At 40.2% G+C, this 17910-nt stretch overlaps 1 protein-coding gene across 2 annotated transcripts in view; it reads left to right on the top strand.

Moving 5' to 3' along the window:
* The window catches only part of tbc1d22a (TBC1 domain family, member 22a), a 136668-nt gene that overhangs the window by 45557 nt on the left and 73201 nt on the right, over positions 1-17910 (top strand). For both annotated transcript variants that reach the window (XM_039791347.1, XM_039791348.1), the window contains exon 9: positions 281-395. In XM_039791347.1, the coding sequence (XP_039647281.1) occupies positions 281-395 (115 nt within the window). The remainder of the gene's footprint in view (positions 1-280; positions 396-17910) is intronic.

The following is a 17910-nucleotide window of genomic DNA, read 5'->3' as shown; positions in this document are numbered from 1 at the left end:
AGTTCATCAAGACAACATTTTGACAAATTGACAGAGGGGTTCACTGTTAACATTTTCCGATTTTAGCTTCTCCGACACATTGGTTTATTGCTTTTCTGTTTCATATCATTGTAAATTGACCACCCTTGTGCATTAGTTTCTGTAAAGTAAATGGGTTTTGTCTACAAGAAACCATTTTGACACTATGTTTCTGTGTGTATTAGCTTCTGTAATGTTAATGTGTGTTGTCTACAAGCTAGTGTTTTGACATTATGTCTCTGTGTGTATGTTTGTGTGTAAGATTTTTGAGCGGATCCTTTTTATCTGGGCCATACGCCATCCGGCCAGCGGCTACGTGCAAGGCATCAACGACCTGGTCACGCCGTTCTTCGTCGTCTACGTCTTTGAGTACATTGGTAAGTGCAATCTCTCCCTTTTTATTTATTTATTTTTTTTCTCTCCTTTTCCCTTTCACCTCCTAATCTTTTGTGTGATATGCTATTGATGTGAGGCTCAGTCAACTCTTTTCGCTGCCTGTCTAAAGCAAGGGCTGCTCTCCACAGTGCAGAGTGGCACATTTTCGTAGTTGGCAAGACTCACCGGTTCATCACCGCAGGTCACAGGGAATCAACCCTGGGACCCTCGAGACAGTCTCTCTTTTCACAACTTTCTGGCCAATAAACTCCTCATACAGCTCTTCGCCCTCTTTACCCCTCTCTCTTCCTCCATCTGTCTGTTCTTCTTTCATTTAGACACTTGGAGTGTCAGTTTGTGTTTGAATGTGCTTGTGAGTTCTATTCATCCAATCATTCTGGTTAAAGGTGCCCTGCCACACAAAACCGTTTTTACTTGTATTTTTTGAAATATGTTAGGTCCATATGTGTTTGTGTTATGTCGTGAATGTGAAAATGAACTGCTACCTCCTCTGTCAGCTCTAGCCACTGAAAAGAAATAAGCGGAGAAATCAGGCCAATTACAAAAGCTGGTCAGTATGACATCATGTTATCTGAGCTCATTACTATTCATGAGCTCGCCCAGTTGCGCTGGGTAAAGGATGCTGATAGCCAGGCTCTCATTGGCTGGCTGTTAGCCAATCAGAGTCAAGCAGCTTAGCTCATTGAATATTAATGAGAACTGGCACAAATCGAGCTGAGTCTTCCTGCAGGCTTTCTATACCACGCTAGAATGGCTTGAAACAAGGTAACCAAGGCAGTTTTTCCACAAAAACTGTTAGTCCATGGTAGAACTTCAGACATTACCACAAAGTAATGAAATACATGTGGCAGGGCACCTTTTAAGACTTGCATGTTTGTGTGTACAGTATGTGCACGAGAGAGCATGACCTGTAAGCGTGTGTGTGTGCTCGTGCTTGCTGTTCCAACGGCAGTCTTCTCTCCAGAACACTCCAGCTGTGTGCCTTCATGTTATGCCACATTTATTTTAATCTCACGCTTAATTCTTTTGACAGTATAAACATATGCTGTCAGATACAAAGCACACACACAGACTATTTAATATTCTTGCGGATGAGTTTAATACAACTTTTATGACCACCCCAATAATGTTTTTCTATTCTTGGATTCTTCCTTTATTAGATAGACACTAGAGAAAGGATACAATAAATGTAATAAAGGCGAGTGGCTGGATTTGAACCTGGCACTATATAGCTTTCATAAAAAAAAGAAAAGAAACCAATTTCTCCTGTGTTTATATGCATGTCATCACACACACAAAATTACTGGTGGTGCATACATTACTTGCTTTATTGTTTTTGTGTCAGGGAATCCTCCATTGGGGTGAAGGATTTCTTTTTCAGGATGTTCAGGAATGAGTCCCACTCGTGTTATGTCCCTGGTTTTCCCTTCTTGCGAAAGTTATTTTTTTTGTTGCCATAGATTGGGGGCCTGATAGCCTTTTCAATCACCTCCTGGGAGTTTTTCTTATGAGTTTTTCCAGCATAGAGAAAACAATCATGGGTTTTTAAGAAGCAATTTTACAGCACACTCCTTTTCTTTATAAGTTTTGGAGATAATCAGAGGGAAAGTGTACAAACCGTAAGTGACGGGAATTGACCCCACGCTGTCGTGGCAACTTTTTTTTAAGCGGTTAGTGTGCATTTCTGCATGCTTCCTCTGTGATGTGAGCGTCTCTATACATCCCACGTACACACTGTTTCGGCCCATCAAGCTCTCTTTGAAGCCATTCAAAATAGAGCTGGTAAGTGGAAACCACAATGCTCTGTGGACTACCTTGCACTCCCCAGACCAACTGTGGTCACAGAGATACAATTAGGATCCACATGTTAAGTGGTGGGAGGCACGCAACCAGCTGGACTGCCTGACTCCTAACTAATGAGTGTTTTCTCTACTTTAATTGTGACTTCTACTTTTGTGCCCTCCTTTTAGTAAAACGCAATACAATGCAACAGTACCACAAACTAAAGCACAGCCTCCAAAATGACTGGATGAATGAATGGAAGTTAACTTTTGGACAATTTATTAAAATTTAATGCATTTATCCTTTGTGTTGGCTGACTTTTTATTTGTTTGTGATGAGACAACTTTTGCCATTTCCTGGCTGGCCCCCTGTAAAATAAAAAATATTTTCACACAAAAGCCCTCAAATTTAGTTTTAACTAGGTGAACTGAAAAAAAAAAACCCTACCGTGACATGTTTTCTCTTCAGACATTTAGCCTCTCTTGTCCTTCACTTTTTCCATTCTTTTCATGTTCTCCTGTGTCTTGTTTCCTCTGCCGTTTCTTATCACTCTGTCATTTTCTACTTTCATTATCCCTACCTCTCTATGCATTTGTTTCGCCTTTCTCTGTGGGCGAGTCACACACAGTCAGACTCTTGTTAGATCTTCAAGGCATCACCCGCACTTTGTTCTCCTGCATTTCCATGCGCTGATGAGCCTTGAATAACAGACACAGCCAACAAACCTTCAAATGCGCCTCTTACATGATGGGTTGATGCGCTGCGTTGTTGTTGTTGTTAGGTGTTCATGTTTTCTGAGCCAGAGAGAGACCCAAAGCAGAGAGAGGTTTGGCTCTTTCATGAAATAGGCCTAATTTTCCCCCTTTTGTGGTTGGGTAGGAAGTGTGAGACAAATTCTAATGCTGTCGTGCTCTCCTGCTCTCTCTTGCTGTCTCTCTGTTCCTGCCATCTATTTTTCTTTCTTCTATTCCATTTGATCTCCCTCCTTCTGTATGTGAGCTCATTGCTGTATGGTGAAAATACTTCTCTCAAGAATTCATTTCTTTAAAGAAAGATTACAAATATTCTTTAATTACACTCAATGTAGACATGCTGTCTGAATAATTCTTGCACAAACAAGGATGACAATAGTAACATTAGAAGGTGTTTATAGGTCAGGCTCCTGAACTATTCTAACATCTGTCCTACTTTCTTTTTCTCTGAATGAGGTCAAAGACCGATCTGTCAAACCCAAGAGACATGATACACCTGTTTGGTAAAAACACAGGCCTCTTAAGAAACCTAGCCCCAGGCCCTAGATGTAGAGACTTACAAGTGAAACTTTGAATGAAAAATGAATTCAATAATTTGTAATTTAGTGTTTTTTTTTTTGTGACTTAAAGCTATAGTGCGTAGTTTCTGTTGCCCCCATGAGGAATTCTAAGTAATGACAACACCACTGTTGTTGCATCCACATGATGCAAGCCTTCTGTAATCAATATATATATCCAATATCCACTATCTGTTTAGCTCTGTTTTGGTCTCCACCAACTCCTGAGGGACATGTCCGGCTCTTTAGCTGCTAAATGCTTCGCTGTGTTCATCAGGTGGTTGCTAACTTTCTCTGTCTTGCCGTTTTGTGCTGAACAGGTAGCATACTGTAGTTGTTGTTGTTTAAAAAAAAAAAAAACATTCACGACCTTCTGCATCTGAAAACAACGCTGATGAGACAAGTAGACTGTGGTTCAGCAGTAACAACAGAGGAACATATGTGTGTTTACAGTATTTGCATTGTCCTGTGTGTATATTTGGGCTGGGAGGGCCCGTGCATTTATGTCCTGCACAAAGTCCACTCTAAAGATGTCTGTTTAATGGACTCAACATTGGCTTTTGTTGGAAGTGGGCCTTCATAGTTCATATTCTGGTGCCGTAACCTAATCAGTAGCCATAAAAGCTGTAAAATGAAACAAGCATCGCAGTAGGTGAGTAAGTGGCTGAGATCAGCTTGCAGCAAAAAAGGCCAATATAGGCTTATGTCCTGCAGAGCTAAATGGAGTTACAAAGCAGCCAAACCCAGAACCAAAGTGTCTTTAAAAATGCTCTTGATATTCACACTAATGCACAACTGGTTTTCTTTCGCAGAATGTTTAAATGATCATGGCATCATGTTTAAGTCTGAACAGTGTGAAGCCCTTTATATTTGAGTGACAGCCAGTATCTACGGATGGGAGACAGTTCATTGATTTTTGGGGACCTGATTAGGACTTTGACCTGTTTGCAGCACCTTAATTTACCCTCTAAATTAGTCTCTTCTGTCTATTCTCTTCTCATTTTGTGTGTCGTCTCTGTCTTGGACATCATTTCTGTGCCATTTTCTTTCTCTCCTCCTCTTTCTATGTCTAGTTGTGTTTTTGAGATTTTTCACTGTTTGATTCCCAAAGGCTTTTTGCCAACATGGCATCATGACTTTGCGTAAACATACACGGCACTTTCCTAAACCCAAATGGCGTTATCTGTATGCATTTGGAGCTGTCCATGTGTATGTCTACGCTGTATACAGCGGATGTAAACATACACACCACGTGGCCAATTGGCGTGTCATACATACACCACCTCATGAGATCAGTCTGCTTTTTGCTTACCATCTCAGCATGGTAGTCTGGTAGTCTGCCTCTCAAAAGCAGGAAGTGATAAGGTTGGGAAAAAATACCAAATCACACACCCACGCTCTGCTGCCCATAAGATGCCTCTGCATTTGTTTGTTTGGTTGTGTTAGTTTACTTGTCTTCCTATTGTTCCACTAATCATATCTTTAACTTTGTTATTAGTGTCTTGTTTTTCTTTTCTTTTTTTTTAGCTGTGTTTCTCTGGCTTCCTTTTCAGAGTCATGAAACAGCCTTGGTCTGGCACTGCAGAGCTTGTTTAGCTGACATACACCCCATTTACCTTTTGATGAAGCGATGCGGAGTGATGGCTCAACCCTTTAACCACTACGTCTTTACTGCACTCCCTCTTTTTTCCCTGTCACCAACTTTCATTAACACCTGGCTGTTAAACCAAATTGAAAAGTTCTAATTGGTAGATTATTGATAAACTCTTCTGATGCAGCCGAAGGAAAAATACTACTAAAGTTGTTGTGTATCCACCACGCCTGTTAGGCAAACTAGGAAGCCTCCCTCGTGTCAAAGGAGAAATTGATTTGGAGAGTGTGTTGTTTTTGTTCTCCACCTGTGAGGCATTACTTTGCTTTTGTCTTGTCCCTATCTTCCACAGTGTAGCGCCTCTCCCATTAGCCGACAATGAAAGTCATCTAATTAAGGCCAGGATGGGCCATGACGGGCCAAAGAGCAGGGCCAGTCCTCTTTTAATGTAGAGCGGCCATTGATCGGCCAGCGGATCCATAATGTAATCTGCATGCCAGTGTCTTAGTATGGATCCACTCTGAAGAAAGATGAAAACAAGGGAGCAGGTTAGAGAGACCAGGGAAAGAGATGTGCATTTTAAGCAAAAGTCAGGGAGGTGAGGGTTTGACGGAGATCCACAGCTAGAATGAAGTAGTAGAAAATAACCGCTGCCCGACTGTCTCCTGGCAGGCTTGAAAGTAAGAACGACTGAAGGCTTGGGGGGATGACAGAGAGGGACAAACAACAGGGCAGGAAAACAAGATTTCCAACAAGGGGAAAATGACTGGCTTAGAAAGTGCTCCCATGCTGTCAGCAAGTGGCTGAGCCAGGCAGCCCTTCCTCCTATCAACGAAGAGATGAATGGCCGGGTGGACCCTATCACCATCTTTCGCTGTGAAGCTGTACTTGCCATAGCAGGCAGAAAGTGGCTAGCAACAGCTTCTCTGCTGCAAGGATTCCTTGAAGAAATTCAGCTATTTACTGCTTTAGTGAAAGCAGTGCTTCCTATAGACGTATTTGTTTTATATATTATGTTTATAATGTTATTGTAGATGTCTCACTTATATACTGTGGTCCAAAGACTTAACAGTATTTATATGATTCTGTTCTGTCAGCTACAGGCATCAGAGAGTGAAGTTTGTTTATATCAAAAAGATTATTTTAATTCAGCAAAATATACTGTAAAATAAGGTCCAAAATTGAACCTTAAAGCTGCTATAATTGTATATGATAATATAGTGAATATTTGGCCAGAACCATGACTGCAAATGAATGCTTATGTTGCTTCATACTGTATATACTAGATGAGTAAATAAGCGACTGCAGTTTCCTTTAAAAAAAGAAAACATTGTGTAGAAGTGAAGAAGTCTCTTTCTCTGGCTCGAAGTTCTTAAATGTCATTCTACCATTTTGTAGACTTCTGTTGTCGCTGTAGAAGTAGGATAATGTGCTTAGAGAGCAGGAATCCTTGAGGAAAGGAAGCATGAGGACAAACCTAAAGTGTTCTAGGTTAAGTATGTTTTAAAATGTAAATGTGTTTTTATTGCAACTGAAGCAGAGACTCCTCTCCAAATGGCAAAGTGAATTACGAAAGAAGGGGGTTGGAAAAGTGAAAGCCGTAGACATTTACACAACGCACTTGGCGTCTAACCAACTACAGCCATCAGTAAAGTCAGAACATTTTTGGAGATGCGTCTTTGTGCTTCAAGCACTTCTATTAGGAAAGATGGAAGGGATGAGGAGCAAAAAAAAACACAATGACGTGTATGATGGAGGTCCTGATAGTGCTGTGGAAGATGGTGTGTCTGTCTGTGTGTGTGTCTGTGTTTCGCTGTGTGTCTGTGTGTGTGTGTGTGTGTGTGTGTGTGTGTGTGTGTGTGTGTGTGTGTGTGTGTGTGTGTGTGTGTGTGTGTGTGTGTGTGTGTGTGTGTGTGTGTGTGTGTGTGTGTGTGTGTGAAGACTCCTTAGATCCGTAGACACATGCCTTTTCTCCACAGGCTTCTTTAAGATTTCACAAATGCAGAGAAACGTGTACTTCCTTTACATTATGCTCTTTATCACTTGCTTGTGCAGGGCAGCTGCTGTCTACTAAGAGCACATTTAGTAAATTATACACGCACATTTTAGGAAGTACGAGCTTTATGTCACCCATTTTTTCTTTGTCATCTAAGTCCCATGGTCACAAAACATGCTTTACAAGTTGAGGAAAATGCTGTTTAGCCCGGATTAACTTGCAACATGCCACCTTTCAGATTATGTTTATGTATTTCATCAGTGTGCTTGCTAACTGCAGCTTTAAATTGTGGTTATTCACTCACTCATAAAAAGCTAGGGAAAGAGTGTAAGTAGAGCAGCCTACATTTTGCCTGCCCTGGACTATCAAATTTCTTGAAAGAAGGGGGCTTTTTTGTCTGTTAGTCAGTGTTTATGTTGCCAAAATTTTTTATTATAGTTTCCACAGTTGTTTTATTGAAACAGACTATGATCGACTGCGATTATTTGACTACACACAGATGCTGAACATCATTTTGTTCAGATGCTTTTTTTTATTCTTTTTTATTTTTACTATACACCAGGGAATGTTTCACCACGCACTAGGACTGGAGAATTAGTTGGAGGTACAAAATTAGGCAGTTGCACATCGTTGTCAACATTTTAATTAGTGCTGGGCGATAAATTGATTTTATCGATTAACTCGAATGTGTAGTTAACGTTGATTTGTTTAAATGAAAATTGATTTTCTCCTTAACATCCGCCGACGCTCCCTTCTGGGCTCTCGTAGCTCCGAACGGGCTCAGCCCTCCCACCGTACGTTTGTCATATATATATATATATATATACCCACACACACACACACACAGTACAGGCCAAAAGTTTGGACACACTTTCTCATTCAATGCGTTTCCTTTTTATTTTCATGACTATTTACATTGTAGATTCTCACTGAATGCATCAAAACAATGAATGAACACATATGGAATTATGTAATTAACAAAAAAGTGGGAAATAACTGAAAACATGTCTCATATGTTAGATTCTTCAAAGTAGCCACTCTTTGCTTTTTTTATAACTCAGCAAACCCTTGGTGTTCTCTCAATGAGCTTCATGAGGTAGTCACCTGAAATGGTTTTTACTCTACAGGTCTGCTTTGTCAGGGTTAATTAGTGGAATTTTTTCCCTTATTAATAAAAAAAGCAAAGAGTGGCTACTTTGAAGAATCTAACATATAAGACATGTTTTCAGTTATTTCCCACTTTTTTGTTAATTACATAATTCCATATGTGTTCATTCATTGTTTTGATGCATTCAGTGAGAATCTACAATGTAAATAGTCATGAAAATAAAAAGGAAACGCATTGAATGAGAAAGTGTGTCCAAACTTTTGGCCTGTACTGTATATATATATATATATAAATAAATAAAAAATAACTAGTCGTTTCATTACTTACTTATCCGTAATCTCGGCCGAAATGACCTGCAGCTCTCGGTGCTCTGTCCCCGGCTGAGAGTCACCTATTCTTGGATAACTGAACCACCAGCTACCGCTGACCTGAAGGAGCACCACGCGGGGCACCAGAGGCGGTGTTGAGGAACTCTGTTGCGGCTCAACACATCTACTAAATGCTGCTGATACAACCGAGCTGTGACGGAGGTCTGTAGCGGCTTAAACAACTAGCAATCGCCGCTCTGTAGCACGGAGCTCCTCTTCGACGTTTGTTTTTACCGCTAGTTACTACGAAGGAGCTTGCTACAGGTATGCTACATTCAAGAGACCATGGGATGTTAATGTACGTTACTCCGCAACGGGTGAAAATAGGGGCAAGGTTGCGCAATAACGTTAAAATGATTTGAACTTTTACCGAGGAACGAGAAGTGAATTACCTGTATGTGTGAAACAGCTTTATCTCACGCATCCGTTTTGTTGTTATATAACTATATAATATATAGCCCTGTGTGTGTGTGTGTGTGTGTGTGTGTGTGCATGTGTGCGTATGAGTCAAAACAAAATAAAGTTAAAACTTGTTTTGAACAATTTCTTTGTCATCTGCAGATTGATTTTAAGTAGAGTTTTTTTTTTACAAAATCGGGGATTTTTTTTTTAGGCCATATCGCCCAGCCCTAATTTTAATACACATTTATTTGGTCATTTATTTACATTTATGCTCAAATAAAGAGGCAGGTGTGGTCTCTGCTTCATCGCTGGCACCGGCATTACAATAAACTAGAGAACGACAGTCTTGGCAGAGGAAAACATGGATTGCATCTTTGTTTAATCAGACAAAAATATAAAATGTAAAATGTTTTCTCTGTTGAAATGCCAAAACTATTCTAATTGTCTATTGTTTTTGGGGGAACAAATGGAAAATGAAAACGGCTGAGTGACTTTTCATTGGGCAAGGCCACACACACATACTGGCACCCCTTGCTGTGCACTAACCACAGAATTTATGTAATCTGTGTGTGGGCATGAATGTGCCGATGCCTGTTTGTGCTAGTTTATGCATATGAATAACTTTCTAAGCATGTGAGCAGTACATTTGCTTTTGGTCTTATAGGATTTAAATATGTTTTTCATCATTGATCATTGTTGAGAATTAAGTTCTCTTTATTTAGAGCTTTTTTCATTTTTACATTAAAGAGAGTAAACTAGTGTGTAAATGTGTGTAATGTTTCTCTCTAACTGGCAATAAAAAGATTTTTAGAAGTCTTTGTTTTGTTGAGGCTTGCGGATATACTGCTATACATTCCCTTTCCTGTGTTTAGTATTATTTGGATGTGTGTGCCTGTGCTGGTCTTTATGTATGATCCATTTTAAATATGCTAATGTGAAATGGCTAGCTTTGCCCCATACAAATGAGGCCAACTGGCTTTAATGTGAGTGCCTGATGGAGGGTTGGCTGTGACAGACAACCTAAATGCTGCTAATATACCATGAGTAGCGTATTAGAGTACCTATATCATTCATATACTGTAAATCAAATAGAAGCACACTTTGAACAATGCATCTTAACAGGGGCGCTCTGCTGGATGTCTCTATCTCACACACATACACACACACACACGCCCTGCATTTTGTGTGTGTGTGTGTGTGTGTGTGTGTGTGTGTGTGTGTGTGTGTGTGTGTGTGTGTGTGTGGAAAGAGAATAGGGGTGTTACATTGCAGATAGACTGGCTTGCTGGAGCACCCAGGGACAAAGCTTGGAAGATGGAAACATACTGTCAGTCAGCTGTGATGAAATGCCTGCAGGAGTGTAACATCACACACACAAATACAGGGCGCATACAGACACACGTACAGAACACAAACCAAGGCTGATACCTCGACTATAAAGACAAGAGTCTCATCAGACTGGATAAAAACGGAAACTTCAATTTGATGACACTAGAAACTGTCTATTAATTAAGATTTCTTCTCTTCTGAAACCGAAATGTCATATTCTGCCTGAATCTTGTGTTCTCGGTTGGCATCTTGCAGTAAGCAGCACTTTGCTTTACGTTAGGCATTCACTTTTGGCCCTTTCAGCATTATATTCTGTCTTCGTCTTTATATCTTCCCTTGTCTTCTCTGCGTTCAATCCCCCTCATATCTTCTCTCTGATCTGTTGTTTGTCTGCTGGCATGGAGCTTTAGCTGTGGCACAGCGAGCCCTGGCGTGCCGTGATATGCCGCGCTCATTTGTTTTTCACTTGCATCCTCACATCAGGGGATTACCACGCTGAACCGTTATATGATGATTGGCTCAACGTGTGTGGTTGTTGAAAGAAAGTGCCAATTCTAGAAGACTTAATATATTCTGGTGTAAGTAACTTAGGAGTTGCTGTCATTTGGTGTTTTAGTCACTGCTGTGTTAACTGTTTTGAACATCAGGTAAACAGATGGGAGACTTAATAAAGTCTGTTGCTTTATTAATACACTGCTAATGCAACTAAATCCTTTCATAGCTGCTTTACATACACAAAACTTTCCCCCCTTGTCATCGCCTCTCCTTTCCTTTTCATTTGTATCCAATCATCTGCCTGTTTGTCTGTATAGATTGAGCAATCTGTAGAGTGGATCTTGGCCAGTTGGCTGTTAACTACTATCGGCTTCTTCCTCCCTATGGTGTGGCCACCGTCGGTCCAGCCTTCTATTCTAAGTTTCCCTCTGATTAACGGCTGTTATTAGCTCTAATGAGCTGCTTAGTGATTGCCAGAGCACAGCTGCTGACATCCAGCAGGAACACTGTCTTTCCTACTTTGTTCCTTATCTACTTTTGCTTTCTCTAATTTCTCCTGCTTTAATCATTCAGTGAGATTATTGACTCACTATAGGCATTATTTTCCCCCCGAGACAGTTTGAGACTTGTTCTTCAATTTTCTTTGACGCTGTCTCGCTTTGTCTTTCTCCCGCCTTGAGCTTTGTATCAGTCTCCACTCCTCTATTTGGTTTAGAATGCAATCACCATGTTTCTGGGGTTAAGTAATAGCATTTGGACCGGCAGAAATTGAATCGAGCGGTGTGGTTTTGACCCTCAGTCTCTGTCTATCTCCACCTTTCTCTCTATAAATGTCTCTCTTTTATTCCCCTGAAATGTGTTCTTTTCTTTTAGACTTTTGATGGTTGCCACTTCACATTCATTGTCTACTTCTTTCTCCTTCAAGTAGTTGTATTCGTTATTCTCATACCTCTACTTGAATGCAAATTTTTCATGTCTTGATTCTATGATACCATATAACTTGGCTGCCACTCATACATTTTTAACGCCACTGGATTATGAATCAATCCAAACATGGTTGTTTTTATGAGTTATGCTACGTATTACAACGGTTAAAAACGGCTTAGCTTTCAGGTTTTAAGATAATATGATACTGTTTTATTATTAGAATAAATGAACCTACTTAAGTATAGAACATTGTATGTGATTTATCTGGTTAAACATGGATTATAGTGTTTTTAGTGTTCAGCAGCAAGTCGTGTATAGTTTGTTGTAAAATCAGCTAATGAGATGACTTGAGATACTCTGAATCTATTACAGTTTTTATAAACGGTGGACATCCTTTTTCTTAAAGGAAATTGAAAGCGGAGGGATGGGTGAATAGTAGTAGTAGTAGTAGTAGTATTAGTAGTAGTAGTAGTAGTAGTAAATATGTATTAAGTGTAATATGAGCAATATCTACTATAGTTGATTTTTTGACACAGTTTTCTTGTTAACTCTGTAATGTAGCAGTGGCACAGCACTCTTTGTTGTTGATCATGATTTAGGGCAGGCCAGAACCACTATGGAATTAACTTGTATCAACTTTTAGTGTTTATATGCCTCAATTTTAATGAATAACACCTTGTTTGTGTTATATTCTAATTAGTTTGATCTTATAATCTGTTTTTTTTGTGTCTGCATCAAGATTATTATAGTTTTGCATTTTTCATTAGTTTTTATTTCGTTTTTACTTTTTGTTTTCAAAATTCAGTTTAGTTTTAATTAGTTTTTAAAGCGGGTTTGCTAGTTTAGTGTTTTAGTTTTTTTTTGTAATATGGGATATTTGTCGGGGGATTCAAAAAGGTCAGAAAAAGTATTGTGTAATAATAACTCAACAAAAAGATCATACAATTTTAGAAATATGCATTCAACAATAACACCAGTACATCAACTGTAGGCTACATATGGTCATAAATATGTAAACAGTCTACACAAGACGCCGCAGTAAGTGCAAAATGTGTAAGTGACGTGTGCCAGGAAAAAACCTAAATAGCCAACAGACTAAAGAAGACATAAATGAACAGGCTTTTTGAACTTTGGTTCGAGTAAAGTGGCGAACTTTTTGAAGTCAGTCGACTCACAGAGTTGTTGTTTTTTAAGATTATTTTTGGGGCATTTTAGGCCTTTATTTCCACAGGACAGATGAAGACATGAGAGGAAAGGAAAAAAAAAAAAAAAAAAAAAAAAAAAAAGGGGGAAAAAAAAAAAATGACCCACAGCAAAGGGCCGCAGGTTGGAGTCGAACCCGCGGCCGCTGCGTCAAGGAGTAAACCTCTATACATGGGCGCTTGCTCTACCAACTGAGCTAAGACTCTCAAAGTTGTGTAGACATCCCAGTATTAAAGGGGTGATAGAATGATTATATAGGGTATTTCACACTGTTCCTTAATGTCTCCTAATAGGGTATGTAACATTGGTTGGGCTGAAAATGTCCCAAGTGATTTTCTGTGGATCATTAACTGCCCTGTGAATATGGCCCTGTTTTGAACAAGAGCTTTTCTTCCAAATATGGTATGCTCATGAATATTTAGATGAGCTGCACGCTGATTGGTTGAGCGATCCACATACGCATACATTGGAGTCTCATCACACACACACACACACACACACACACACACACACACACACACACACACACACACACACACACACACACACACACACAAAACACACACACGGGGGAGAGGCCGACAGAGAAGGCAGCAAACCTGGCCAGCAGCCGCCACCTGTGCTGGCAGATTGTGGAGCTCGTGAAGTCCGATACTGTCCTACCAAATTTGCAATTAGCCATCAATTTTCATGAAATGGCCCATATTTGAGCTTTACATAGTTGATTTATCGCATAAAAAAAGTCTCAGAAGTGAATTTAGTGGTAAAATAGCAGATGAACAATGTATACAATTTCAGAGATCTGCATGACCTAGATTCAGAAGACTAGCTGACCTCAGGTCAGTTGTGTAGCCTATGTAAATGGGGCGTGACAAAGACTAGAGACTAGAGCCAAATAAGGAGGACTTGAGAAGTTGACGTCAACTTTTAGCTTTGTTGAAATTTGCCCGTTTTCAGAGGCAGTTTCAAATTGTGAGATTTTCATAGTAAAGAGGCGTCAATGGGATTTAGAGGTTCTATGTATGTCCTATTTACGCACCAAACTGTCGTTCTTCAACTATGACAGGGTAAAATCGGTTTTGCATTCTATCACCCCTTTAATACACATTAACCCACGCTTCCACCCGCTTTTGGTGTTCGTGTGTATCTACTAACCAGCAGCTATCGGGTCGCCGGTGAAAGCCCTCCTGTAGTGTTCTCTGTCCTGCGGTTGTCTCCGTCATGCTTCCTGTCCCTGTACCCATACATCCATGCCCTGAACCGGGGTTAACTTCTGTTTCGGGGGGGGGACTTGCCGTTCTCCTTTACCTTGTCAAGGTAAGCTAGGTTAGCCTTCTTGTGCACGCTTCTCAAATGTACTTTCAAATTCGTGGGGTTTTTCCCTTTAATAAATTGTCCACATATTTTACCACCTTCCACTGCAAGGCACTTGCTTTTATCTGACACAGTCATAATCAAATAGGACTCTGCCGCTTTCTTCCGACTTTCGGTACCGCCATGATGCCAAGCGAGGGGCACAGATCTATGTTGTGTTCACTTTGACATGGAATGTCGGGAATTTCTGGGTTCCCAGTTGGAAACTATAGATCTCTGAAAGATATAACGTTATTTGCTCTATGAAAGACATTGACAAAGACGAAAACTATGGACATTTACTCGATTATTTTATTTTAGTTAGTTTTGCAAACAGACAGTACAGTTTTAGTTCAGAGTTTTTTTTTGGTAATGCCTCGTCTTTATTTTTATTTCAGTTAACGACACCTATTTTTCGTTATTTCGTTCGTTTTCGTTAACGATTATAACCTTGGCCTGCATGTCCAGGTGACTGATTTAATTTGTGTCTTGTTTTGTTGTTTTTTGTGTGTGTGTTGATGCGTATGTTTGTTTATGACAGAATAAAACCAACCAAACTACACCCTATTGAAATAGGATACGGCTTCAACACGGTGAGGTGGAGGATAGAAGGGTTTTAGCCATTTACAAATAAATCCAATTTCATTGGGCATGCAGTTGTTAACTAAAATCAAAACCTAGAGGACAGGACACCCGTGGTAATTGTTTTCAGTCATTCGAGGCATATTCAGACGGTAAGCACGATTACAAAAATAGGCAAATCTCTTGAAGCCATGTGATAACCCTTTGCAAAAGGATTGTACGACAGTTGTTGTTTCTAATTGTGTGTTTGGAACCTGACATGTTTTGGCCTACAGCGGGAGATGACCGTTGAAACCACAGAGGCCATTGTCAGTGCTTGACAACAGGATACATAAAGCTGAAAATCAATAGCTGTGCTTTCATCTGCATCCGGCCTGATCTTATTTCCCCCCCTATTACCAGAGATTTTCTCATTGCTCCTGATAAAAGCAATAGAGCTCTGAAATGATCCAGAGAAATAGTCCTGTCAAAAAATGATTTATCTTCTGTGAATAATCGCAGGGGTTATTGAATATTTTTAGATTAAGTTAATTACTTGACTATAAAAAGCCATAAATTGAAGCTCTCCTCACCGAGAAGCTTCAGATCTCTCCCAGTCTCTATTTCTCGTTCTCTCTGTCAGCCGCTTCATTGGAAGAAAGGGGAAAAAAAAAATCTGTTTTATCATTCTGTCACCAGCGAGACGCGTTCCGCTTGACCTGATGCAATTGGAGGCAATTGAAACAGTCATCTTACCGTGCTGCTGCGATGGCGGTGTGTGGTGTTTTGGCTTGCATCATGCCTTTTGTGCACTCGCGCACACTCGCGCACAAAGACTCACACACATTGCAGATATGTAAACACGTTTGAAACAAAGCAGTCGCACTCAAAGGCACTCTCGCCCATGCACGCACACACAGGATCTGGACACTTGCATACCACGTCCTCACACACACACTTACACAAATAATCGTGTACGTGCACAGAATTACTTCTTTAGGCGTCTCTCTTACCACTCTGCATGTCGACTGCCTGTCCGTTTAAACGTGTCAGCCGCCATTCATAACGTCTGCTTATTGCTGTTTTTCTCTTAACTAAGCCTGCAGATTACACACGCTAATGACTTAATGGACTCATCCTTCACTTACATCTCAGGAATCTTTTCCTCACCTCCCAAATGTGTCTTGTACATTTAGCAGGCAGATTTACTATGTCTTGAGTGGATCTTACGTGATTAAAACATGTTTATATGTGTCTTTACAAGGACGCAGCCTATATAATGTTATCTGCTTGACACATGTACTTTTAAACCCCTTTGTTACAGGAAACCTGAGCGTAACCTGCGTATGAATATACTACATAGAGGTAGAAGCACTTTACATGACCTGAATTAACAGTTGTGAGGCAGTTGGTTACGTAAATGTAATTGAAACACTATTTAAGTACCAATCCCTCATAGAGACACCAAAGCAGAGTAAATCCCACCCACTACTCCATTAAGAGCACTTGAGTTGTAGCCAGTGTTCCACGCCACATGTAACCAAGGACCCACAAACACAACACAAACCAGTATAGAATTCAGTATAAAGAAAGTTATTACAAAAATGCGTTCTTTTTTTACCAAGCTAATGGTGCTAAGCACTTAGTACTTTTAAAATCACACAATGGCGTGTTTATTCTATACAAATAAATCTTGTCTCTAAGTAACGCTTAACATATGCAAAGTGATAACAACAAAGGTGCATTCAACCCTATCTTACTTGACAGGCTTTTCTCAATGTTTTGTGACATAATTAGAGTAATTTCCGCTGTGTTTGTTGGGACCAAAGTAGGGCTTCAACGAATTATAATTTTTTTTTTTGAAAATAGTGAAAAATGTCCATAGGTTCCCAGCGCCAAAGTTATGTCTTTAAATTGCTACTTTTGTCCGACCAACAGGCCAAAACCAAAAGGTATTCAGTAACAATCATAATAAAAAATCAATATGAATCACGCTCACCTGGATCCTACACTTCCCATAGTGCAACTTGAAGTTTTTATTTAAATATTAAATTTAAATAATAATAATATATAATTAATAAATGATATCTATGTGGCTATCTGCCACATGGCGAGTAAATGTTTGTACCAAAATAGTTCTGTTTTTCAGTCTTCATTTTGGCGAAGGTGTAGCTACTTTCTTCTGTTGCTCTGCTGTCTGCATGTCATGGCTTTGCGGGGGCGGGCCAACACACACACACACACACACACACACACACACACACACACACACACACACACACAAACACTGGCGCACACCCCAGACACCAGCCACCACGTCACTTCTGTTTACTGATAGCTATCGTTTACCTCAGGCTAATTAATTAGCTAGTAAGTAGCGATTTTTTGCAGCCAGCCTTCCAAAAGAGAGAAATGTTAACCGATCATTGGCCGACAAGCCGGAAACGGAATCTCAGTTCACCTTTTTTCTTTTTTGACGATGTAGTTAAGGCGGAAGGCGTGTGTTGCTTAGGCGGTCGCCTTAACTGCAAAGTGCTGCGGGAAACCCTGGATAACCCTGATGACATCATTCAAATCTCTCCACGGCTCCTCATGACATTCACTTAATTGTGAAATTGGTGGAGTACACCTTTGAACAATCAACTGATAAATGCAATCTAGAACTGTTTGGGTAAAAAGACCAATTGCCGCCTCATGTTTTTATGTCCCAACTTTTCTATTACATGCCAACAGTGTTTTTCAGAATGCTCCTGATCAGGGCATGCTTGCAGTGGCTATGAATCATAAGCTCTGTCAGTATCTGTAGATCCAGCTATGATGTGTACTATTGGTCGACATTCGACAATGCCCACTCCCCCTTGCGTACGTATGTTAGCACTGTGGAATTAAGCTGCGGAGGAAAACAGAAAACACATCTCATTCCAGGCAATGTAATGTCTCTCTGGCATTACCATGGTTACACAATTGTAGAGCGTGTCGCCAACTGCGCAAATGTTGAATCGCACGTTCACACACACACACACACACACACACACACACACACACACACACACACACATCTGTGTTGTACAA

This window comes from Perca fluviatilis, chromosome 23, assembly GCF_010015445.1.
Source record: "Perca fluviatilis chromosome 23, GENO_Pfluv_1.0, whole genome shotgun sequence".
NCBI classification, from domain to species: domain Eukaryota; kingdom Metazoa; phylum Chordata; class Actinopteri; order Perciformes; family Percidae; genus Perca; species Perca fluviatilis.
This window is presented reverse-complemented; position numbering and strand designations above follow the sequence as displayed.